Source organism: Thermobia domestica, chromosome 8, assembly GCF_964235325.1.
Source record: "Thermobia domestica chromosome 8, izTheDome1.hap1.1, whole genome shotgun sequence".
NCBI classification, from domain to species: Eukaryota; Metazoa; Arthropoda; class Insecta; order Zygentoma; family Lepismatidae; genus Thermobia; species Thermobia domestica.
The window spans coordinates 12,868,669-12,894,874 of record NC_137461.1 but is presented as its reverse complement, the minus strand read 5'-3'; the positions used below and the strand labels follow the sequence as shown (position 1 = coordinate 12,894,874).

General features: G+C 34.6%; 1 protein-coding gene across 1 annotated transcript in view; it reads left to right on the top strand.

The window, feature by feature from the left end:
• LOC145691728 (phospholipid-transporting ATPase ABCA3-like) overlaps positions 1 to 26,206 on the top strand; it is a 229,436-nt gene that overhangs the window by 37,346 nt on the left and 165,884 nt on the right. Inside the window, exons 5-7 of the mRNA XM_081767060.1 lie at positions 5,842 to 6,073; positions 9,213 to 9,367; positions 19,002 to 19,157. Of these exons, the coding sequence (XP_081623186.1) occupies positions 5,842 to 6,073; positions 9,213 to 9,367; positions 19,002 to 19,157 (543 nt within the window). The remainder of the gene's footprint in view (positions 1 to 5,841; positions 6,074 to 9,212; positions 9,368 to 19,001; positions 19,158 to 26,206) is intronic.

The window sequence follows — 26,206 nt, the reverse complement described above, 5'->3', positions numbered from 1 at the left end:
AGTTTCAATTTGCGTCTTATATGGTGAATATATTAATATCACACTCTCTCCAGTTCTTCTGGTTCGATCGTATCGTGACACATAGGGATTTTCCTGCAATGATAATACCTGCTCGCTAGTAGAGAGCTCTTTACTAGTTGATGGTTGAGAAGATTCTGTTTCGTCGTTCATATGTTTAGAACGTGTGCTGCATACGACGAACGAGAAGTAGGCCCCTTTTCCTCTACCGTTGCTGAAGTTGAAGGTTGTGGGTTTTCACAGATAGGCCTAATGTAACATCTTGCAACACGAATCAAGTTTGCGAACAGACAGTCGGTGTCTGTGAATATCTTAGGGTTCAGTTAATATATACTGGCGCACGCAAATCCATTGAGAGCAATGTCCATGCGACACACCTTTGAGTATATCTGTAAATCAGGTTGAGCTACGTCTCTTTCGGTTACCTTTACTCCACAATTCTTGCGCACCCACAGTGAAAAAGCTTTATTGTATGAGTCTTTAAATCGTTTCTTAAAACACCTGTCGATGCTTTGAGTCTTAGGAGTGGTATGTGGAGGAGTATTGAGCTGTAAATACTCTGATCCCTCACATATTCCATCACTTTGAGTTCCTTATCGCTGCCATGTTTCTTAACAATTAGCAGAATTAGGTTCTTAGTGGGAAATGAGAGTATTTCCCAAAGTGTTGCAACCAAGTTAAAAAGGTATTACTCATTACATAACCAGTACTTTTGCTACAGCAATACTCTCGCCTGGAGCATCAACCATCAGTCTCTCACTCATTCTATGACATGGAAATATAAAGAGGGACGGTACACACTGACACTCACGAAGAACAGCAAAGTTATATACCAAAATCTTTGGATCGATGTCGACTTGCCCACAACTCGTTTCCATTTCTTACATATCACTTTGTGATTAACGTAAACACATGACACAAGTCTCATCCGCATTCAGTATTGGTGATGATCGGAAAGAATACTTCTCCAACACTTTTCAGAACTTTGCAAATGCATGCTTTATTGAAAGTCGTTGTTCTCAATGTGTGTTCCTTCCAAAAAATGACGTTCTAAATTCCCTTAGTATCAAACCTCCCCTTGTCAAACAAAATGTCTGACATAATATTTCTGCATTAAAAAATTGTAAACGGACATATATCGTGTGAACAGTTATTAAGTTAGATCTATTTTCACGTATCCGCTAGAACACGATCTATTGATCTCTTTTGCACTCGAGCACCGAGGGTAAATATCGTCAATAGATCTGTTTTAAATCGAATTGTCAGTACTTGCAATCAGTTACCAGGAACTGTAGAAATTTTATTTTCAAATGAGTATACTTTCAGATCTTCTAGCCTATAAATAAGCTATATTGGTAAAGTTGCTGTTGTGCTGCACCATATTGAACTCCAATTGTTATTGAATTGTTATGTTATCAAAATGTTAAAATGTTTCAGTATAAAATGACAATAAATAAATAAATAAATAAATAGAGGAACAAATGCTCTAAGAAAGGAATTGGGACGTCACTTCATAAACTCGTATTAAAAATCTTTCAAAGCACTGTGATTATATTAGTTGAGCCTGTGTTTGATATTAATTTCTTAGGGTAAACCAATCAAGTTTCAGGTATTCATTCTGTGATAACAGCATTGAGCGATCAGCTAACTGTTTCACATGACATTTCAGCTCTTTTTCATACATACTAGGGAAAGTATTTTTGAATCTCCTAACTACGTGGAATACGTAATTTTATTCCTTGTTTTCGCTGTGACAGTCTGTCTTGCAAAGAACTATTTGGGCACTAAGTCGGTTTGTTCTTTGAAGTGTTTACGTGCATTACGAGCCGAATAATATTTATGGGGCCGGTGGTCAGATAGTGAAAATTCAACAACAAATAATACACGTAGATTCCAAACCGTAGGTATCAATTTAACGAAAAGTGCTTATGTGTAAATGTTGTTTTTCAATAACAATTCCAAAGAAATGGAAACTGATACCACTTTTGATTTGAAATTTTGGAGTTGACACGCCATGGAAGTATTTCGGCTAAGCCACTGGATATGGAACATCACCTTTTGATTCTTCACATATCATTCCGTTATTCATTTTTTTTAATTTAAAGGGTGTACTTACGCTACGTCCTGTAGTAGCAATTCAATCCGATAGTAGCAATTCAACAACAATTAACACACGCAGAAGCCAGACCATAGGATTTAACGGAAAGTGTTTCTTTTTCTATAAATCTTCCAATGAAATCGAAACCACTTTTCATTAGAAACTTTTCAGTTGACATCCCGTGGAAGTATTAAAGCTAAATCACTGGATATGGAGGCAGTACTATTTGATTCTTCAAATACGGTTTGGTAATGCAATTTTTCTTTAAGTGTCTACGTGCCCTACGAACCCAGAAAAATCCCAGGGACGGTTTGTCTGATATATATATATATATATATATATATATATATATATATATATATATATATATATATATATATATATATATATATATATTGTAGATATATGGAATATAATAACAAATTATTATAGGTTATTTATTGATAATTATTGTAACTGTAAAGTCAAGTTTGAGTTAAAAAATTATAAAAAAGATGTAAAATTGTAATGTGTTGGAATGGCGCGTGTTATCGTTATTTTTACTATTTGTTATTGTTTATTTATGTAATTAAATTACGCATGGTTGTGTTTTAATGTTTATAAAATATTGTTAAAACGCTATCTTGCAACATGGTGTAAATATAAATTTAAAAAATTAATGTAAGTTTAATTAAAAAAAAAAATGTAATAAAATTACTATGTTAGCACAAACAATTTGAATATGGCATAATATTCAAATTTGCGAAAATTAATTGTTTACAAATTTAATTATAATGTAATAAGGTTTGCAACAAAAGTTTGACCAGTAGTTAAGGCAATTAACATTAAAACATAAAACGATCAATTTTATTGGTTAAAAAAATAAAAACGAAATTTACATTGGATTAAAGTTAAAATTTTAGATTAAAGTTTAATAGAAAAAATTATAGTATTAAGATTTAATAGTTACAAATATTACTAACTACCATTTTATGATGGTTCGCTTTTAGTTAACTATTTTTTATAAAACTAAACTGCTAATACAAGCCTTATTACTTTTATATATTTAGTTAACGTAAAACCAATATATTTTTTATAATTATTACCAAAAAGTGAAAATTTTTAATTATTTTAAAATTTACCAACATATTTAAAAACACCGAAAATTAAAACATTCGTCACATCATGCAAACAAAACATCTTAAGGTATGTATAGCTCAACCATAAAAATTATTTATAATTAAATCTCCAGACACTTAAATACTATAATCTAAATTCATTAAGTAATATACGCTATTACAACACAATTACACGTTACACTTTCTAATTAATCAAAATATATAAAATTTACAAATAAAATAAAATATTTCTTTAATTTATTAAAAATATCCTCCCATTAATAATAAAATTTATTAAAACCTACCCATCTCAAATAATAAATAAGAAGTTCTCCATATCACAACACATTTATGCTCAAAAACTATAAACACAACACAAAAAAGTTGTTATGGTAAAGATGATTTTGGTTTGGTTGGTGGAGATGGAAAGTTATTAATATATACAATATATATGCGTGTGTATGCATCTGAAGGTTGTTGAAATGTCAATGTTACTTTCAATTTGATAAAGACAAGTACAGAAGAATAGAATAGCGAAAACTAATATTTAATTAAATGTAATATATCTTCCAGCTGACAATAAAGGATTATATGAAACAAAGCTATCCACGGGAATTGAGGCAATCAGTCAGTTTTTCGTTAAAAAGTATTAATACGATTTGTATTAAAAGGAACTACGTTTGCTGCGGTAACAGGATAATTTGTTCTTATTGATCTGAATTGTCTGTTGGGTTTCGACATATACTTGTTTCTTCAAGTAATCAGAGAGAAACATCTAGAGGTGGCAGATAACTTGATCCAGGTGGTCAGTTGAGCGGCTTGCGCGAAATTATGCAGACCCAATTATTTTACACATGAGATCAATTCTAGTGTGCCAGTGTTACAAGTAGCACCGTTTTGTTGGAGCCGCAGCGTGTCATCTTCTATTGCGTACAGCACATTCCACAAAAAATCGTGTAGTCATCGCTGGATATCTAGTTCATTGACAGTAGCTTAATCTTCAAAGAAATATGACCAATAGATCCCCTGCCCAAAACTAACACTACAATGTTACCTTCAGAGGGCACATTGGTTTCTTGAATATCGCGGTTGGTCTATGCCTCATATCCTGCAGAACTATTTCTTCACATACCGTTAAAGGTAGAAATAGGCGTCGTCTGTGAAGATTGTTTGTTAAAAATCCACAATTGTCCCCTTTTTACCCAGGTATCGAATCCATGATTCAGCGACGAAGTGCGTGATTATTCGGTTCCAAGTCTTGGTCAATTTACAACTTCAAAGCATAATAATAAAGAATGTCATTTGTTAAGTTATATTTACCTCCTGTAATTTGCTTTATTTCTGTGAGTCTATGAAGGAGTATCGATGGTAATGTGTGCATGTGTCAGCCTTACTACATCAATGTGAAACGCAGTACTTCTGATCTTCAATGATCTATCGAGTATATAATACCACACAATGATACATAATCATAGAAATACGATGGAAACAAATATTCGGAGAACTAAATCCAATCAACAGTCATAATTACCTACCGAAGGGGGTTAGGAGAAGTATGCCTAAGTTTGCATAATCCTTCATTTCTCTGTAACACATAAAATGAAATGATATAAAATCGTGAAATGTTCAGGAAGAACTTCCTCTCCCTGATGATGGAGGTGTGGTACTCCGAACACGAAGTATTATTTGTATTCTCTGTTATTGAGAGGATTTCTATGAAACTATATAACATATAACGAGCTGTTTGAGTTTTACTAGTGTATTAGAATCTGGAGTGTATATTGGCATTTTACCAGTTACTTATAGCAGTTACTTATTTTGGATATTGTAAACTTATATGTATGCAAAATGTTAATGTAAAATAAGGATTGTCATGTCATTCACAATATGTTTATAGTAATAGTTGAAATCAGTCACAAGCTTTTTTTCAGTTTTGGGATGAGTAGAAATAATGGTAGATTAAAGCAATGTCACAAGAAATACTTTTCACGTACATTAATTAAGCGTAACGCATGCAACTACTGGATGGATCTCTTTTGAGGAAATATAAACTGTATAAACACCTTTAAACGTTGAAATTTATGTAAAATTATTAGGACAGTTTGTAGCTCTGCTGAGTGCAGAATCGTCAGCCTGAGAAAGCCAGGTAGTAGTCATTGTAATTCTTACTGTGGTGGACATCAGACAGTTCTTGGATTGACATTCTATATCTTACACGTAGACCTAAATATAGTTTACCTGCTATTATAACAGCCATTTGAGTGTTATTACAAGGGAAAGATAAAAAAGGGCAGATATTTGTTTAATAGAATGAGATAACTTCTCATCTGATAGCTTTCATTTTGCATGACTATAATCCAACAATTTAATGAAAAACACAGAGCATAGCATAATATAAAACACAGAAACTTCAAGCATATGTATTGTATTTCACGTACACGAACTTAACTCTGATTACATCATTATGATATTTAATAATCTGTGTTAAACTTTTGAGCTTTCACAATGGTTGTTGCGTTCTTTCCGATAGGTTTATCTTTTATTCGTTATATTTTATATCATTACAGTGTATATTTAAAAAAACGGATATAATTTACATATACTGAAGTTTACTTCATTTCTTTGCAGTGTTGCAAACGCCGAAAAGACGTTGATATATCTTACACAGTAAGTGTGTCATCGCGTGTTGAAGACGTACCTGAAGGGACTGAAGTAGCCATTCGTATAGAAGGATTAGTGAAAAGTTTTGGTAACTTTGTAGCTGTGAATAATCTTACAATGAATATTTATAAAAGAGAAATCACTGTTTTGTTGGGACACAATGGTGCTGGAAAATCAACAACTATGGATGTTATCACAGGTGAACCTATTAGAGTTTAATGTGTCTTATAAATATATATATAATTTGTGCATCATTTCTACAGGAATAATAATTATTTTTTAACGTAGTATACATAATTTCAAATGGTTGCTACTACGCACTTCGTTCATATTGATTCATAAAACACAATTAAGTGTAACGTAAGAATTGCAAGATTTTGTGCAATAGAATATGGACTTCATATTATCTGAATGAAAAAGGTTTGTCGCTGAAGCAAAATGATCAAATGCTGACGATATCGAAAACAACCTGGAAAAATATTAAACCAGCAAATGTATGAGTAAATAAGGCCACATTGAAAAGTTACTATTATCAGAATTTACAACAATTTGTAATTGAATATCACATACAAAACACAGGTATATCTATATATATGACTATAGATAAGAGTGAAATTTGCTGCAGAAGTTTGTATGAGGCAGGATACAAAGTGAACATACTATTATAAGAATTTCATTAGAATGGCACTCTTCTAATGACAGAGTTAGAGTACGTGAATAGCAATATCATAACATTTAATTATGTTTTAATATTCTTATCACACCAGTTCAAAAATGGCTGGATTATATCAGAAATGTTACGTGCTTGTGCTGCAGTAAGTTACAGAGAAATTGAATTTTAAAACATTATAAAAAAAATTAATCTTAAGCACGTCAATGTAGCGTTATTCCACCTTTAGTGGAGCCAGTGTCAATAGCGGCTTCGTAATTAAAAACAACACCTTATCTAATGTAATACAAAGTAAACCATTAATACAAAACAGTCATGTATGCACACATATCAACCAGGGGCTTTATCAAATGATAATATACAACATATACTCAATAATGTAGTATTTAACTATTTTATTACTCCTAAAAACAATACACACATATATAGGAAACGATATGATCCACATATCTGCCGATCGAACGGTATTTTGTATTGTCAGTGATCTTCATTATTACAGGCATGGTACACATACAGCACATTAGCTCGTCCAATTTTGAAGAGACATGGATTTAACGGAGCAGCCTGTACGTGTGAGCTTGTTGTATGACCTTAAAATGGGCCTCTCAAATCTTACATCAAGTCGCCACATATGCTAGGAAAATGCAATAATGAACGCACCGTCAGATGTTGACTCCAGAAATTACATTCGGGAGGTGTGAGCCTTTCGGATGAATCTCGAAAAATTGAAATTGAGGCAGAGAAAAATTCATGGATTTACAGAATTAACTAAAACTTTTCTGACCAGGGTATTTACACTTATTTATTAAAACTAGTATAAAGTATGTTACAGTTTTGACAACGTTATCTTCATCGGACACTAAGTGAAAGAAATATCTTCAGAACATCGAAATATATACTCGAAAGCGTGAGTTCTAGCACATGTATCTTCCCACACGAACAAAGAGTGATTTGCCTTTTTGTGTTTAATACATATTTCGATGTTATGAAGACCACTCTTTCTGTGAGTGTCTGATGAAGATAATGTTAAGTCGTCGAAACTGTAACACACTGTATTTTAGATTTAATAAATAAGTGTTCAGGCCCTGGTCAATTGGGACACCCGGGTTCTATTCCCGGCGGGAGCTCATGTGGTTCGATTTCCACGTTAATCAGTAGGTCCACGTCTCATATAGCCTCGCTGCTGAACGGGACGCTAAACTAAAACCAACTCAACTGCCCTGGTCAGATAGTGGTTAGTTATTCCCGTAAATCCACCAATTTTTCTCTGCCAATATATTGTTCTAACTTGAATAAATATATATAAGTTAGTTATTATTTCCAGTATAATATGATGGAAATAATATGCACAAAAATCCGTATCGGCTTATATCTGGCAAATTTGAGAAAGCCATTGCTTTCAAAAAAATTATGAAAACTTGTGTTATCATCTTTCTTAAAAAAGAAGTTATATTTTCTATTTTATAACTAATGAGATTATAATTGTCAAAATATTTTGAAACACTTAGCAATAACTAGGCTACTGGCTATATATATATATATATATATTTTGCAAAATGTATATAGCATGTTGAAGTTATGTAAATCGCTTGCTAATATTATGTTCTATAGGCTTACAATGAATTTTCTAATTCCAATTTTTTTTGTCCGTCATCCCGCTAAAGGGTTTTGCCCTTTCTTCGGGTCTAATTCCAAAGCGTACAATTTTCTTACAAGGTACATTCACGAATTATTCCATGTGGATTCCTGTAAAATTGATTAAAATGGAAAGTGCTCCATTGACCAAAGTATATCGTACTAATTTCAGTGGACCATAATAATAATGTGCATATTTATGTGTCTTTATATATCCAAAATTTAATCATACACAACTCTAACGCTCGCACACAAAATTGCTTTGAATTTCTATAGATGTAAATGGACATGAATGTGGCCATATCCAAACAAATTTGATCAAGTACAGCTTACCTCATGTGTTACCCTTCCCCACCGCCATCTTGAATCCAAAATATTTTATTCAACTTTCAGGTTTTCAAATGGGAATAAATGAAGAATTCATGTACACGTTTCTCGGAAATTCACTGGTATAGTGAATTCTACCGTAGCCTTTTCCGTTTGGAAGGTATTGCATGTTTTTTTCTCCCATTTTCTGAGACATACTATATATATATATATATAAGCTTTAGTCTTAAAAAATTGTATTTTATAATGCGTCTGAGGAAGACAGAGATACATTGACCAAACTGTATTAATATTATTTATTAAATAGTATAATGTTTGGTCAGAATTTGTCTTTTATTTTATGTAATAATTCTGGTCTTTAAATGACATTCAAAAGTTGACAAAATTGTCGGTTAGATATTCGGGACCTCCATCAATTCCAAACTAGTGGGTCAATGAAAGAACCCAGCTACCTAAACCTAACTGCAAGTTTCCATCTTCAAGACTAGTCTGCTAGAAGGAAGAGTATGATAAGGTGACGGTGGAAAGGTAAAAGCCGGTGTAGGAAAGGGTTTGCCATGAAACGAAACTGTTTATCACGATCAGTGAGTTAAAAAACGAAAAATAAACATGCGGGTACAATATGTTAGTGAAACCAGAATTTTAGTTGATAATTCTCTGTGAATAAGATTTTGAAATAATATTAATTTGCTTTCTTCACTTTCAGGATTTTATAAGCCAACTAAAGGTTCCATTTATGTAAATGGAATGGATTTGGTGACAGATATTAAGGAAATAAGAAGAACACTTGGATTTTGTCCACAATCAAATATATTATGCAGAGAATTAGATACTAAACATCATCTTGTGTTTTTCTCTATGGTATTTATAAAATTATTTACTATTATTTTGTTTTAATTGAAAATGTCTTCCTCAATTTCGGATTTCCAGTGTTTACCAATCATCTTCATTCACGGAACTGTGTAAAACCCAAAGGAAATCTGAACGTAATATGTTCTATTTATATATATTAATTTATACCTCATAACTGTTGCACATACTTCTTACATGGGCTTACACATCAATAGAGATAAATATAAATGCATGGTGAAAGTATTGATTTAATGCCATTCACCTTATTGTCATTTTATTCAGGTTATGATTTAAAAATTATAATTACGAGTAAATATAGTTATTATGTTATACTGATTGTCTATAAAAACTTCACGCATGATTTTCTTTTTTGTCAGGCATAAATATATATTTTATTTTCCATTAAATCTTTTTCATAGGAACAATTAGTTTGTACTATTACTTTGCTACAAGTTATATTTGTTTGCTTGAGGGATCTTTTCGCGAACACAGCGTTTCTGGTAGTACTAATTAAAATCAAATAAACTAATAGCAAACCTCATGATACCACATCAGTTTTAATATAACAAAACAGCGAGCAGAATTTATTAGATCAAACTTGACAAACTTGTTTGGTTTCTGTGTTATAATTGTAGTGATGGGGCGCCTCCATCGCCCAGTTCTTTGGAACTGCAGTCAGGAACTGGTCTCCAGATTGACGGTTGAGTCTGGCCGGTCAGCCGGCATTTTAAACATGCTATCGAGCAAACTACAAAAACCAGCCTCAGATGCTGACTGCTTTCTCTGGACGCCAACCTCGCTATGACCTCTTTCATATAATCGGGTTTGTAGTTTAGAAGAAACGTGGACCCGAAGCTATGTAATGAAGGAGTGAAGAGCATGAGCAGCCAGCAGAATCGAACGAAGCGGTGCCCTAAATGATTAGAAGGAGTATTGGGAAGTACATGGTTCGCGGAAAATTTCTTCCATTTGATATGGGCGTGTACTCATGCAGGTCTACTGTTCAAAGTGTCCCATGTTTGTGTTCTTCGTGGTCCATCTACGAAAATATAAAAAAATAACACAAAAATTTAATTCATAATGAAACACAAAGAAAAGTCGCGCATTTTTCTCTTTTGGGCTGCGGGATTCTACGTTTTTTTCGAAAGCTTGCTTCTTTTAGTTCTATTTCTTCTTTTTACGGGCCATACGTTTTTGTCGATCGGAGTGGTTTCCTGATATACCTATTCCATTTGACCGTGAAAGCCCCACGCTCATCCTGCTGCGAGGGATTGCTTATGGCCAAGGGAGTAGCTTAAGTTTTCTTACAAGTGTCCCGGAGTAAAGTTACAGCGTTCATACAAATTTTATATTTATAAATTTATAATAAATACCAACATTTTAGCGCTGCTAATAACACTTTTAAATTAGGTCTGGACTCACCTTCTCGTGAAAACCGCAAAACAAGTTAGAACGAAGCAATGTCTCAAGAAGTAGATTGTGTAGAAGAGAGAAGATCGTTCAGCCTGTAGTCCGATATCTTGTAATTAAACATAAATAAGCTAATAGTGCCAATACTCTAGCAGATCGTCCGAGTCCCATTAAGGAATTGTAATCTTTTCTCATTAAAAAGTTATCACTTATAACGCCGGACAGGCTAAAGATGTCAAGAAATTACGGAATGTCATTTTATTAATGGAAACTGTCTACTGTAAGCAAACAGCGAAGATACTCATATTGACTAATATTGAACCAATGACCGTATTGGTAGAAACCCTAACCTCCTAAACCACACTGATGAAGCCATTAAATCAGATTAAATTAGACATGGCTGAGAAAAAATATTGTACTGATAGCTCACATCAAAAGTAAGAACTCAGGTTTACTCGTTGTTACTCATTCACTAATCCTTACTTCCATTTCTCATACTCTTCCCAACTATTTGTAATTCCCGACTTAGGGTCCGTTCCTATATCAAGTTACTGTTTCAAATGTCAACACTTCGGACGCATCAGCACGTCGTGCAGTACGAGTGCTGCTTTCTGTGCGAATTGTACCCACGGTAGTCATGGGGTAAAGCCTTGTAATGTGATTAACTATTTTCGTGTCAACGGCAAGGTCGAGCATTCTGCCTGGTCTCAAGAATGTCCGAATTCTCAACGTGAGAAGATATACTGCGCAAAATGTGGACTTATGCAGTGACTTTGAACACGGTATCATAATACATTTAACTTCAAACACTCCATGACATAGACTGCTGTTGAATTATACTCTCCAGAAGCTTATTTTATGAAACTCATATTCATTAGATTTGATACTCCATAACCATAGTCATTGCGTTTGGCTCTATTGGAAACAACTCAAAGACATATTACATATAAAATTACGTACTTCCCTAATTTAATTTAGTCTGTATATTTTGCCTCGACTCACACAAACCCATTTACAGTCACATTCTTCTTTCACGTTCACACTCTCCCCTAAAACCCGGAGATAACGGAGATAACCTTATGTTTGACCCATTTTCTAGAGCCATCTGTATTGTACGTTGTCTCTTCACATTTTTCTTATTTTAGGCATAGTTCGCTTGATATTGGCTTGTAACACTCAATTTGTCTTATCCTGTATATATAAATATATCATTAATGGTTGAGGTCCTTATAAAAAACACCTTCAAACAGAATTTCAATATGTTGTACCGTTTTACGAGTTACGCATGCTCAAATATTTTACCTTTGACCTGGAGGTGGCCGCTTTTTTAATTCGTAGTATTCAATGTTCTATTGCTAAATGTGAAACCACTATTTTAATATCTTATTCCGTTCAGCAGTTATATACGGTTGACCTCGATATTAAGAGTTGTACTCAATAAAAAGGGTGTATCCCACATAAACTATAAGACCTAGGTAAAAATAAATATCAAATTCTTTATCAGCATGCTCGAATACCTCAGTATACCAAGTTTCATCCAAATCGAGTAAAGTTGTCTTAAAAAGGCGTATCCCAAATAAATATATTTGTAATTGGTATCTTCAAAATATGGGTTGTAAAAAACGTGGTTTCTGCTACTGGGTTAAAAACCAGTGCTTCTAACCTTTGGTAATAATAGTTGAAAAAAAACACCATAGTCTTTAATAATCTCTGCCATGTTAATTGGTAGTTAAAAAAGGTATCATAAAAGAGAACGAGTACACCCTTATATGCTAAATAAGGGTTTAAAGGTTACTGTGTTGGAATATGTGTTCGTACTCTTTACTCTCTGATATTCTTATATAGGGGTTGTAATTTATTTTATATGGCATAACGTTAGGTAATCTCTGGTATGTTAAATGGGGTTGAGTAAAAGAACGAATACTCCCCATTATTCTGTGTTGTGCAATTTTTTGGTATGTTACATGGAGGTTGAGAAATGTGTTTATAGTCTTTCGTATTCTGTGCTATGTTTCATAGGGGTTGACAAAATGTACACACCTGCTATTGGTTCATAGTCATATGTTTTCACCGCTGTGTTAAATAGGGGGTAAAAATAAGTCCCACTCTTTTATTAGCTCTGTTATTTTACATAGGAGGTATGCGAAAGTGGTCGTAAAAGAACGAGTAGATTCCCATTATTCTCTGATATGTGTTCGTACGAGTAGTGTTATGTAATTTTTCTATTTCAAATAAGATTTCAAAAAAGTATTCGTAAAAGAGAATGAGTAAACTCCCAAATAGAGGTCGTAAGACAACGAGTTTTCTGGGTGTTCGATTATTCTTTGCTGCGCGATACATGTAACATGTTATATAGGGGTTGAAGAAAAGGGTTGCAAAAGACAACGAATACACTCTAAAAAGAGGTCGTAAAAGAGAACGACTTTTCGGGGTGTTCGATTTCCCAAGCTGGACGGTACGGAGGGTATCACATATCGTGCGACACTGGGAAATTGAGCCCTTTCTCTCAGGAGCCCCTGAAAAAATGCGATTTTCAGCTAACGGGGGTCTGCAATTTTTCAGCCACCATTTTGCGTTTTTTTGGTTTTAGGCATTTACGTTGTCTTGACTATCTTATCATGTGTTTGCCCTACTAAATTGAAAGTTTTTGGACTTCTCCAACTCGTACAGAGATAAACCTTTGATCTCTTAACATTTTTGCCTAAAACCACTTAATAGGAGTGAAATCAGGTTCTACAGTGTCAAAACTTTTGGACGTTGAATACATGCTTGGGAATAGGAAACAAATGCCGTAGAAATCTGGATTTGAGTGTGCATATGGTCCGCGATCGGATGTTAATACACAAAAATTTAGAGACCCATAGCTGGTTCCAAAGGCCTGACAAAAGTCGTAAATTTGGGGAATAATGCCAATTTAGCATGTTTCATCGTCAAATATCTCCAATGGGCCTGGATGAAAAAATCTTAGATTTTGGGAATAGTCCTTTAGTATACCATAAGACACAACAAAGTTTTGTATTTTTGAGTAGAAGGGGTCAAAGTATAAAGAAATGACGTCTTATTCTAGGAGATGTTTTCTTCATAAATACAACTGGAAATTTGTTGTTGTGAAGTAAAATAAAGGAAGATGAATGGTTAGTCCTGTGAAGAACGTCAAGCTCATTTCTTTCCTCAAGTTGTAACACTGTCCTATCGCACTTACAGAAGCACTGATGAAGAATGCCGCTATCAGCAGATGCGAGAAAAGTCAAAATGCCCACTTGACAAGAGAGTCCGTAATTACTCCTTGCTCTTGCTGCTTGCTAATCAATGATATTCAATCATGTTTAATACTGTTTTAGCTGCAACTCATGTAAGAGACGGTTGTCCTTTCGTTTGATTTACATTCTCAAACACTCACTTTAAAAAAAACTTTGGGAGCAACTACAGGTCTATACATTTTGTGCGTGAACTTCTGACCCCGGACTACCTGCCACAAATTCATACCTTTACATCAGCAGCTTCCTCTTCCCAAACATGCCCTCAATGCTCAAAAATGTTGCTTCTGTAGACCCTGATTTCCCCACGTTCAAGTGTGTTAAGATAAAATGTTAAGAGATCAAAATTTTAGTTGTGCACGAGTTGAAGACGTCCAGCAATTATCAACTTATTAGGGCAAATGCATGCTGCGATATTCAAAACAACGTAATCGCTTAAATCGAAAATAAACGCAAAATGGCATCAGCCGCTGCGTCGCTATGGGATGTTGCAAAAATAATTCATTGGGTATTGAAGTAACCTAATATAGGATAAACATTCCTGAAAAAATAGATTTTTCGGAGATGGTCAAGAGGCACATGCTTGATCAATTATAATTTATTGGCTCAATAGTAGATAAGATTTGGGTCCACCATTACACAGCAGAGTCCAAACAAACTTTAAGCTGAGGAAAGAAGCCTCATCCTCCCTCCGAAGAAGGCCAAGTCAGTGCCCTGCCAAAGTGATGGAAAGATAGTGGTTGCGGATTTTTTTCCATTGGGGCGAACAGTGTGTAGGGAGAACTATGCAGATCTAGGATAAGTGTGTGATAATATTCGGCAGAACTGTCATGGAAAACTAACAGGAGTTGCTCTTCTCCATCAAGATAATAACCCTACCCACAAAGCAGTCATCACAATGGCAGCATTTCATGATTTGTACAATTGGTTGGTCTTATTTGGTGATTTTGCATCTTCTGACTTTCAATTCTTTTCAAAGCTGAAGAAGAAGTTTGAAGACGCTCGCTTTTACACTGATATCGAAATCATACATTTCGTAGATGAAAGTTCATACGTTTGTTACAAAGTTACATGGCGAATGCATTTTTCTCATCCAAAAGGTTATCGTCGGTTATACCCGATTAATGGAACACTTTGATTACCCAAATGAAAGCAACTTCAACGATTTATCCCTCTACAAGCGACTCTTTCTCAATCGCCTCCGTTGCAAAGTCGGAAGAACACGCTGCTAGTAATCATAAGGTTGGTGGTTCGCGCCCGCACCAGGGTACATTTTTTAACTTTTTGAAGTGCTACCTTAGACTCGCCGTAACGTAAACAAATCACACATATACACGATTTAACGTATTTGAGGGAAATGATTTTTTGTTTCATTTGCGTTCTGTCCCATCTCTGCCGCTGGTGGTGTAATTTTCGAAACGGAAGTGGGGCCACGGCGGATTGTCGCTGCGAGGCCGCCAATTTTTTTTCGAGATATCGCTAGTTGCCCGTCGGAGATCCACCGAAGCTTACGGCCCGGTGTAGCATCAGATTCTAGACAGTTAATTAAACGCAGGTAATGGGCTGGTCAAATTATAACATGATTAATAGGAATTTCGCCTCAGCAAAGGAAAAAAAAGTTTAGAGGTAGAACCATTTCCTTGCCGATAGTTGTAGCAGCAAATCGTGGATAGTTATATACAAACGTAACTAAGGATTTCTGTCACATATTGTGTAAGTGTTTTCAATGATTTGATATTCTCCGATATAATACCTTACTGTGCTTTGCGGTAATCTTGGGACGCTGGACGTTCTCGTAAAATGCGTGATTTTCTGAAAAAATCGGAACAAATGGCGTCTCTATTTCTAATAGATTTTCTTGCTTTTAATTTCTGTCCCCACACAAGAACGAAGGCGAAAAAGGAGTTCAATTGCTTCACTTGAAGGAGAAAGGGGGAAAGGTAAAACTATTTTGTACATGAAGATGTATATAACATTTCCATCGTCCACAATTATGAGCTTTTCCAAAAAAGAAATAAGATCTTTGAGTTTTACATCCCACGCTTATGTCGGTGAGGCCAAAGGAGAACGTGATAATGAGAAATGAATGAAATGGTGGAATTAAAAATGTGGAAGGAAACGGGAGAACCCCGACGAAACCCACGAAGATGATGTTTGTTCATCACAAAGTTCATTTCGCGCGAATTGGGATACAACCAGGGACCCCAAGCACTAGAGATGAACGCTCTTCAACTGAGCCACCACGGCCCCTTTATGAGTTTTACCAGTAGAAATGTTACATGAAATTCCGTACAGGTACTCTAAACGTACATGAAGTAGTTAATGAGATATTCAATATTTGAGAAACTCCCTTGAACGTTCCACTTCCAACAATTGTTAGGATATATATATACTATTCGTAGTTCTTTCGATTCTGTCTATATTCTTGTGAAAGCACTGTTCGTACTCGTCTTTTACATGGCAAAGATTTTAAAGAAATAAATCAAAACAATAGTCTATCGCCAATACTTTCAGACACTAGAATGTAATCAAAATTTTCAACCACACACTGAAACATTGCGCTTGCCATACTATTAGTTTGGGACATATAATTTCGTCCATGGAAGAAAAATGTGTCAATCTCATATGTCTAGATGCCTCAGATCATTGAAGTCAGTTAATTGAATTTGCCCTATTTTGTTGACCTTCTATAACGCGTACTAATCCACAGCTATTGTAAACAATACGACGGTGAAAGACTTTATCCTCAAAGGGATTTGGTAGCAAGGTTACAACTCATATTTAATACTAATACCTTGAGAAGAAAAGATATTTACTTTCAACCATTGCTGTTTATTATGTGACCGATTCAGTTGGCTGTGTACAATAAACAAATGAATGCCAGTTAGACATGTAATACGTATGACTGAATAGTTTTTTTCTAAAGCAACAGATGACAGAAAAAATAAGGTTTGAAAAAAAAATGTTGAATACTATTCCGGTCACTATAGTTTATCCAAAAAAACTCTATTTGTTTACCAATTGTGGGCACCAGCTTGACAGGTGAAGATATCTCAGAAAACGTGTGTCTATGCTAAGCGAAAACAATATTCTTGTTAATTTTGTGCCTCACAAAACTTGACATGTGTTGTTTTAGAATAAAACGATTCAATTATTTTCTTCATGCATACTTCTATCTTAGATTAATGGTTTATCATATGCTGTAGCATGTATCGTAGTCTGTAAACTTTTGAAAATATTCTCGTATATAATACATCTCACAACAATGGAGTTGTTGATAATTTTGCTGCAGAGTTGCCTGTAATTCTTGAGTATGGAGGGTCCTAGAAAGTTACAACTTTCCTTCTATACACGCTAGCCATTTTGCCATTAAAAGCTGCTAACTTCCATACCGTTATATATTAAATATTTACTATTATCAATAGTTACATGAATACTAAATGACGTAATAGTGCAATTTTATTCACTCACAAGATTTAATCTAATTATAACACTCTTTGCAGTATGCATATGTACATAAAAATGTTATGTGTTGAAGTAAATTGCTACACTTTGGTAACATGTAAAAGGAAATTATGTGAAGTTTTTGCGTCAATAAACATGCTATGACAGATAAGTCAACACTAAGTCTCTTGCTTCGAAATTGCTAGTTATGATCTTAACCAGATTATACTACGTAAAAAAGAATCATTCGTATATAATGCGCAGCTTGAATACTTACATATTGTTTACGAAATAAGGGCATGCCAGCATCTGTGGAAGAGTGATTTAATATTTAAACATTCCTAGATGCGCATTTTATTTGTAATGAATTATTTGTGAATATTATTTCATTCCTTAGAGTTAATAATTGTAGAAATGCTTTATTATGTCTCCGTCTATTGACATTAAGATCTTCCGAACTTTTGTGTAATCTGCTTCATAGTGTCTCAAAAATAATGTGTAGTGCAATGTGATCTTATAATGTATGAAAACCGTAGGTTGAGCTTGTGGATGATCAGAATGTCCCCATGAATTGGCTATCAGAATGTAATATTATTTTCCTTAAATAATAACCTATGTAAAATTATACTGCTTAAAATTTATAATATATTTTTGCAATATCTACTTTAGCATTGAACTGTATTTTAGTTTTCCACTGAAATATGAACAAAAACGTACTTAATTATTAACAGATATAAGTACAATCAGATACACCTAATAAATCCTGAACGTCTTGGAGCTTGAGACCAGGAGTCTTTTAATTCTTATTGTATTAAAAAGGTATTGGACAATGACATCAGTCAGCAAAAATGCATTTTTTGAAGTTTAGCGTTTCACAATTATGCACTGAGACTGGAAAAGTCGATGAGTATTAAATTGATTCTAATAGTGGTAAGACGAAGGTTAGAGGGAACGAAGAATCCCGATAAATCTTACCCTCATGGTGTTTATTCACCATAGAATAAAATTAGTTGAAACTAAGATTGAAATGAGGACAGCATGAGCCATACGTGATTTCTTCTTCACTGAGTAACGGCAGCCTCGTCAAAAATTCATAAGTAAGAATGTCACATGAGCCTTTTGTTACTGTGATCCTCACTGATTTCCCAAAACAATAGGACAGTGAAAAAACCACAAAGGAGAATTCACAAAGAGATTAAAGAGATAGAAGTGAGGTACTACGGGGGTGTATTCATTATTGTAAATTACTTTTAAGGTTAAATTCTACGTTAATCTTCGGAGAGGAACAGAATAATTGTATTATTAAACGGATTGGTGGCATGAAGGAAATCAAATAAAAGGGGGAAACTTTAAAGGAATATCGTTAACATGTTTATGCAAGTGGTATGTATTGGTACAGAACCACAAACTCCATGTATCACAAAGGAGCTTTCTGACCCTTATTCACCACTAACAGATTAATGTTGGTTGTCTTATAATTGCATTTAGTTTATTGTTCTTGTTAATTATAGTACTGTCCAATATACTTACAGCTAAGGGGTAATTCCCGGAAGGAATCAAATGTATTAGCTGATAACCTTTTAGAAAAATTTGAGATTAAAAGTGAGAGCGGCAAGATTCCAAAGAAGTTATCTGGTGGTCAGAAAAGAAGACTACAACTAGCTATTGCACTAGTTGCTGGAACTGAGGTAAGTCTTATTTAAATCGAAGAGAATATCCTTGTAATATTTCGTATTATGATTATACGTTATTGTGGATAACTTATTGAACCATCGTCGCATTTCGCACATTGTCTAATAACGTGCCAATGTACATTATTGGGCAATCGCAAAATGCAAACTGCCTGGTACTTATTCAACAAAGTGACGAACATCTTTCAAATGTTTATCACGTGTATTGCAGCTATTTCTTCAATATCCGCACGTTTTCTGAAGTTGGAGTAGCACGCTTCAGAATACATTTAAGCATGTCCCATATATGTTCAATGGAATAACACGTTGGCAAGTTAGGAGCCTAGACTATTGCTCAGATTTCAGCCACGTTCCTCCAACTATTCTTTAGTGATCGCAACCCGATGACAACATGTGTTAACCTGCTGGAATATGGTGATATGTGGGAATGGGTACAAATTAGCTAGCAGTACCTTTCAGCATTTAAAATTTTGTGAATGTTGAGTATTGTTGATAACGAATGCAACAATATCGCTTCGCACGCAGTAACGCCACCGGCACTGCTGTCATATTGGTATCCAATGATGCAACCCTGTGACGTAGATATATACTGTTTACGCTGAAGTATAAATCACCAATCGGCATGATTAGTGAAAAAACTGACAAATATGATTATTTTCTCTAATTCTGACGAGGAATACAGATTGTTGATATAGTTCATTAGTGTGTAACAAAATGATTAGTGTGTAACAAAATAATTCTCTAATGCTGTTATTTATACCTTTGTATTTTAATGGATACGTATCTTTTGTCCTGTACAATTTTGGCACTACCACATTATATAGCCTAAATGTTGAAGTGGAAAATGAAGTAGGCGAGGATGATAAAAGTTTTAGTATTCTTCGGGATGAGTTTGAAAAGGCTATATCCGAGATTAGGAATGGAAAGGCTACCGGAATAGATAACATACCAATCGAATTCACTAAAAATATAGGAGACAAGGAAAAGAAAGAATTGTGGCGACTATGGAATGAAATATATGAAACAGGAGAATGGCCAAGAGACTTTCTGAAAACGATCATGATACCGATGGCTAAGAAATCAAACCCAAAGAGATGTGAGGATTATAGAACTATTAGTCTCATATCTCATATAGCTAAAATTCTGCTCCGAATACTGAAGAGAAGGTTATATGGAAGAACAAATAAAGATGTTGAGGAAGAGCAGTTCGGGTTCAGAAGAGGCAAGGGCACAAGAGATGCTATTGGATTATTAAGGGTGATCGGTGAAAGATTTATAGAAAAAGGGAAAGAGGTGTATGTTGTATTTATTGATCTAGAAAAGGCTTTTGACCGCGTGAATTGGGAATTGTTGTTGGGAGTTCTAACAAAGATAGGGTTGGAATGGAAAGATAGAATACTCATAAGAAACTTATACATGAACCAACAAGTAAGTGTTAGGATAGGGGAAGAACTGACGGAAGAGAGTGCAATTGGAAGGGGAGTTCGACAAGGACGCTGCCTCTCGCCAACACTATTTAATGTCTATCTAGAAGAGATAGTGAAAAAGAGCCTACATGATAATGATGGCATTTCGGTAGGAGGTAGAATGATTAGATGCATAAGATTTGCAGACGATATGGCGCTTCATGCAGAATATGAAAAGAAAATCAATAAAATGTTAGAAAAATGAGAAAGGGCTTTGAAAAATATGGGATGAAAATAAATGTTAGAAAGACAAAAGCCATGGTGATTGGAACGAAGGGGTCTGTGTCAAATATAAAAGTAGGAGGGGAGAAAATAGAAAAAGTCAATAGTTTTCGATACCTGGGTAGTATTCTTAGTAATGACATGAAATGCGAACGTGAAATAAAAGCAAGGATAGGAATGGCGAAAGAAGCCTTTAAATAAAGAAAAGTCTGTTTTGTGGGACCTTGAACAAAGAGTTGAGAAAAAGACTCATAAAATGCTTCGTGTGGAGTGTTGTAATGTATGGGGCGGAAACGTGGACATTACGTAAAGGTGACGAAAATCGACTGGAAGCCTTCGAAATGTGGGTGTGGAGAAGAATGGAAAGAATTAGTTGGGTCGAGCTGAATGAGAGAGTGTTAGAAATGGTGGGTGAGAAAATAACACTTTTAGATATTATTGAGTAGAGGAAGAGAAACTGGTTGGGACAATGTCTAAGAAGAGATTGTATCATGAGGGATGTCCTAGAGGGTATGGTGGCGGGAAAGAGAGGGAGGGGCGAAGGAAACTACAATTAATGGATGATATTAAAACAGAAAGATCATACGCGAAGACGAAAAGGTTAGCGGAGGACCGTGGAGCATGGAAGCTTCTCAGCTGCGGCAAGTGACCTGCCAATAAAGGCAGAATACTTATGATGATGATGACATTATATAGCCACGAATCGCCACTGTTGTCAGAGTATTTTTTTTCGAAGGAAACTCCTATTCGATTTCGTTGAGAGCTCAAGTAACTCTGACTCGACCTCATACTATAGGTTATCGTCACATACAGTCTCGGTAACTCACGATTATTAGTGCTCCTTTTTAAAAGGTTTAAATCCTCAAAGTGATTGCTTGTCTTTCTTGTTTCCTATTCCGCTTGTTGCGTCTTTGAACGTGAGGCATATAATGAGATTTTTGCTTAATGATGAGGTTTGTGTTTCTTACTTATTATGTGGTACAAAGTGAGTCAGATGTAGAGAGCGAATTTCTGGATTACAAACTCTATTACACATTATCTTCTCATGTTACGAAATATAGCCACTATTTAAAATACGTCACGCTCAGTCTCACTTACTAAGTTTTATTTGAGATGCATCCTACAAGAAAACATTTGCTCTACGAGTACTCTTGCACCTAGAAACTGTATTAACGACTTATTTTGCCTCTTGCCGTTACACACGTATAGGGACATATTTAGGTCGCCTGTGGCAGGCTCATTCACGCTGTGTTGTTACGGGTTCAGGAGGACTGGATTATGAGACTCCGGTTGTGTGTTGCAATGGGGCGCAACATGTGGGAACAACCTGTAAGTTGGATTTTGGGGCGTCATAACATTGGAATTTGATATGATAACGCATTTCTGCTTGCGGAACCACAGTCTCCTGAAAGAACAGTAATTCATGTGTCACGCGCCTACCTTTCCATTTGAAAAAATAACCTTGATCTAATACAGCGGCCATCTTGATGGTGGCCATTCACTACGCATGCATCAATCGGTACCTTCTTTACGCAAACCCGTCCTCCGCTAGTCAGATTTGCTTCAATCATGTTTGTTTTCAAAATAATCCACTGTATTAAGACTTATGGACCATCTTGTATATATTGTTCACCTCTTTCAATATAAGACAGTAGTTGCCGTTTAACTTGACTGCACACGCAGGAGCATGTCCCTTGAAATGTGATGTCAAGTGAGCGCGGTTTTAGGTGTCTCTATGTCGCAGGTTAAATGTTAGGGTACCTGGAGACCATTTTATGCGATCCATTTCACTGGTAGTTGTACACCGTATCATTTATATTTACTAAACTAATATTTTGGAGAGTCTACAATGAAAGAAGAAGTAAAATTGTGAATTGTTTCAAATGGAAGGAAGCACGTGCTCCTGCAGAAGTATTAGGTATTATTACACTATTTTTGTAGAGGTGATTAAAAATGATCTAGTTGATTCTGGTGTCAATTTTCCACATCTCATTATTAACACCTATAAGAACACATGTTCATTATAACGTAAAGGTATACATGCGGTCATTTTGACAGTATATTTTTTAATTTTTTTCACCTATTTTACTATTTAAAAACATCGTAAAGCATCAAAAATATTAAAGAACAATTAAATTACCAAAGAGTATTTGACATGATTGATAATAAATATATTACAATATTGAAATTTTTAGAAAAACAGAAAGTTTGTTGTTATTGAAAATTATCAAACGTTAATATATTATATACTGGTGTAAAGCTAGGTTACAAACTCTCACAGTTTCTTTGCTCACACACACACATATTCTTCAGCACAGTATGTACATTAGAGATCCAAAAAAGCCGTCTTTTTTGAATCGATGGTTTTTCGCACATAAAAGCTTTGTTTGAAAAAAAAACGAGAATTTTGGAAATTTTGGCTTTTTTTAATTTCATGATTTTTCTATTTAAATAACTTTCTTATAGTATACTCTAAAGTTAAATAAGTTTACATGACCTAAATGCTATATTTCGTTTTGGAAGGCACCATTATGATGGATGGAACACACGTTTTATGAATTAAAGTATATATAAAGTACGTATTATTGGAGGGCAACTGTAGAAGATATTTAACTTTATTTTAATTTCTGAGTTATTTTTTTCTTTTCTACATGATTTCATTTTAGTCATCCGTGTTTCATTTCCTAGAGATTAGTAGGCCTACTCTAGCTTCTAGCACATGTGTTAAACTTTTGTTTTTCAATATATCCGTCAGAGCGTACGTTTGTCAGTATATCTGTCAAAGCGTACTTCCACATACTGTAGCTGTGCAATGATTTAGCAATAGCCTTCCGGATACAAACTTGAATACCATTTTATACAAATAATCAGTACCGGATTCAGAAAAGTATTTTGGGAGATGTTTCTCTGCTTAATGTTTGTTTTTTCTATAATTTCCTAATTTTTATTTGGGAGTTTTTGAGAACAAGCACAACGAATATTTCGTTTTGTTTGTATATTAAGCAATAAGCTTCCGGATACAACCTGGAAGACATTTTTATACTGATAATCAGTGGCGGATTTAGAAAAGTATTTGGGAGGGGTTTTTCTTATTAATGTTAATTTTTCTAAAAATACTTAATTTTTATTTGAGAAGAGCTTGAAGTTTATGAGTAAAGGCATAACAAATATTTCGTTTGTTTTAGAAATTCTGTAATTCCTTGGCACAAGTTTCACCCGTAAAACATCCCCACCCTAACCTTCTTCGCAAATCCGTCACTGCTGGTAATTACTAATAACAACGATTTAAAAACGATAAGAAAGTAAGTCTGCCAGAACTCACAGTACACGTTATTTCTACATCAACAGACACAATTAAGAAAAACTTTTGTCAAAATGGTCGAATGCGGGGTTGAATCCCGGACTTACCGATAGAAGCGCAAAAGCTAACCACTCACTCATGGTTGCTGTGCAGTTGTGCTTAACTTAAATAGTTTCTCTCTCTCTATGACCTACGGAATACGAAGGTTCAATTCCGCGTTCACAAAAGTTCTCCACTCACTTCAATTTCTAGCCAACTGGATCCAGTTTTTATTTGTATTGGTATTTCTGCGACATTCAATTTAATATTGTTCTCCCATTAGCACCTAATTCTTCCTAATGGACATTTTGCGATTGGATTTCCAGTTGAAACTTTGAAAGCGTTCCTACTTTTTTCGATTTTGGCTCCATGACCTGTCCACCTGAGCCTCCTAAACTTGGTGACCGTAACGATCTTTGGTAAACCGTATAAGATATGCAGTTCTTCGTTATGAAGTTTCCCCCATTCCCGTTCCTCTTGAGTCCAAATATTCATCTCAGGATTTTATTTTCAAATACTTTCAGTCTGTGTTCTTCCCTCAAGCGACCATGTTTCACAACCATAAAACACAACAGACATAATTATCGTTTTATATATTTTAAGCTTGAAATTCCTCGATAGAATTCGGGACGACAAAATACTTGGAACTGAATAATAACACAAATTTCCTTATTTCAGTCAACATTTAATTTCTTTGTAGATATCATTTTGGTCTGGTGATATTGATCCCAGATATTTGAAAGTATCCACTTTGTCGAAACTATTATTTTATATTTTAACGCATCCATAATCTGCCATATTACGACCCCGGTGAACATCCATGTATTTAGTGTTCTCTGCATTTACTTCTAAACCAATGTCGCTGCAAGCGTTTAAATAAGGACTCTTCATTTCTTTCTATTGTTCTCATACCATCCCCTATTAAATTTACATCATCAGCATACGCCGTAACCTAGTGAATACAATTCAGCTCTAGGGTGTGGTTGCTATCTTTAATTTTCCTTATAGCGTACTCCGAAACAAAGATGTACAATTCTTGACGTGGAAGCTCATGGACAAGAATGTTTCTGCTCGGACTTTACTCTGGGGTTCATTTAAATACATTTTAACTAATCTAACTAGCTTTTTCGGTATTCCGAATTCTGTAAGAATGTTGTAAAATGTTTCCCTCCTATCCGAGTCGTAAACCTTTTTAAAACCAATAAACAGCTGATGTACTGGGTAACATATTCCCATTTCTTTTCGAGTATTTATCGAATAGTAAATATCTGGTCGATAGTTGATCGATTTCCCTAAATCCACACTGATAATCTCCAATAATTTCATCTGCTTATGGAATCAATCTTGTTAACAGAATGTTACGAGAAATGCCTCGATAATTATTTCATTCAGTTTTGTCGCCTTTCTTGTGAATTAGAACAGTGATTGATTCTTTCCACTCTTCTTAAATGTATTTCATAGTTTTAAATTCGTAATGATATATTGAATTCCTGTCGTTAAAATTTAGAAACCTTCAGGACTGGGTAAACCGTGATGGTGGTTATAAATATAGGAAACCGCACGATCAGATGAACAGTCTATTACGCATATGACCCATTAACAGAAACGTTGGTACTTTCCCGATTCTGAACAAGTTTAAGGAACAGTCAGTCCATTATATAATTCGTAATTTTACCGATTTCGCAGATTCCAAGCACCTAATAGATGGTAACATTATTACATGTGTGATCAATAAATGAAAAATTTGTTCGAAATATTCATACAATGTATATGAAAGTTAAAACTTAAATATTTCAAGAATGTACAGAACCACCTGAAACCAAGCTCTTGATATGCAGCCTTTAAGATTATCATATAAATGTATTTCTCTCATGTTTTATTTTTTGTTTCAAAAAGAGGGTGTGTGATATTTTGAAGTAAAAATAGTACATACAGTTTTGCTAGTTATTTGTGTATCTTTTTTTTAAAAAAGTAATTATTTTTGTGTATAAGAAGTTAAAAAATATTTTATATATATT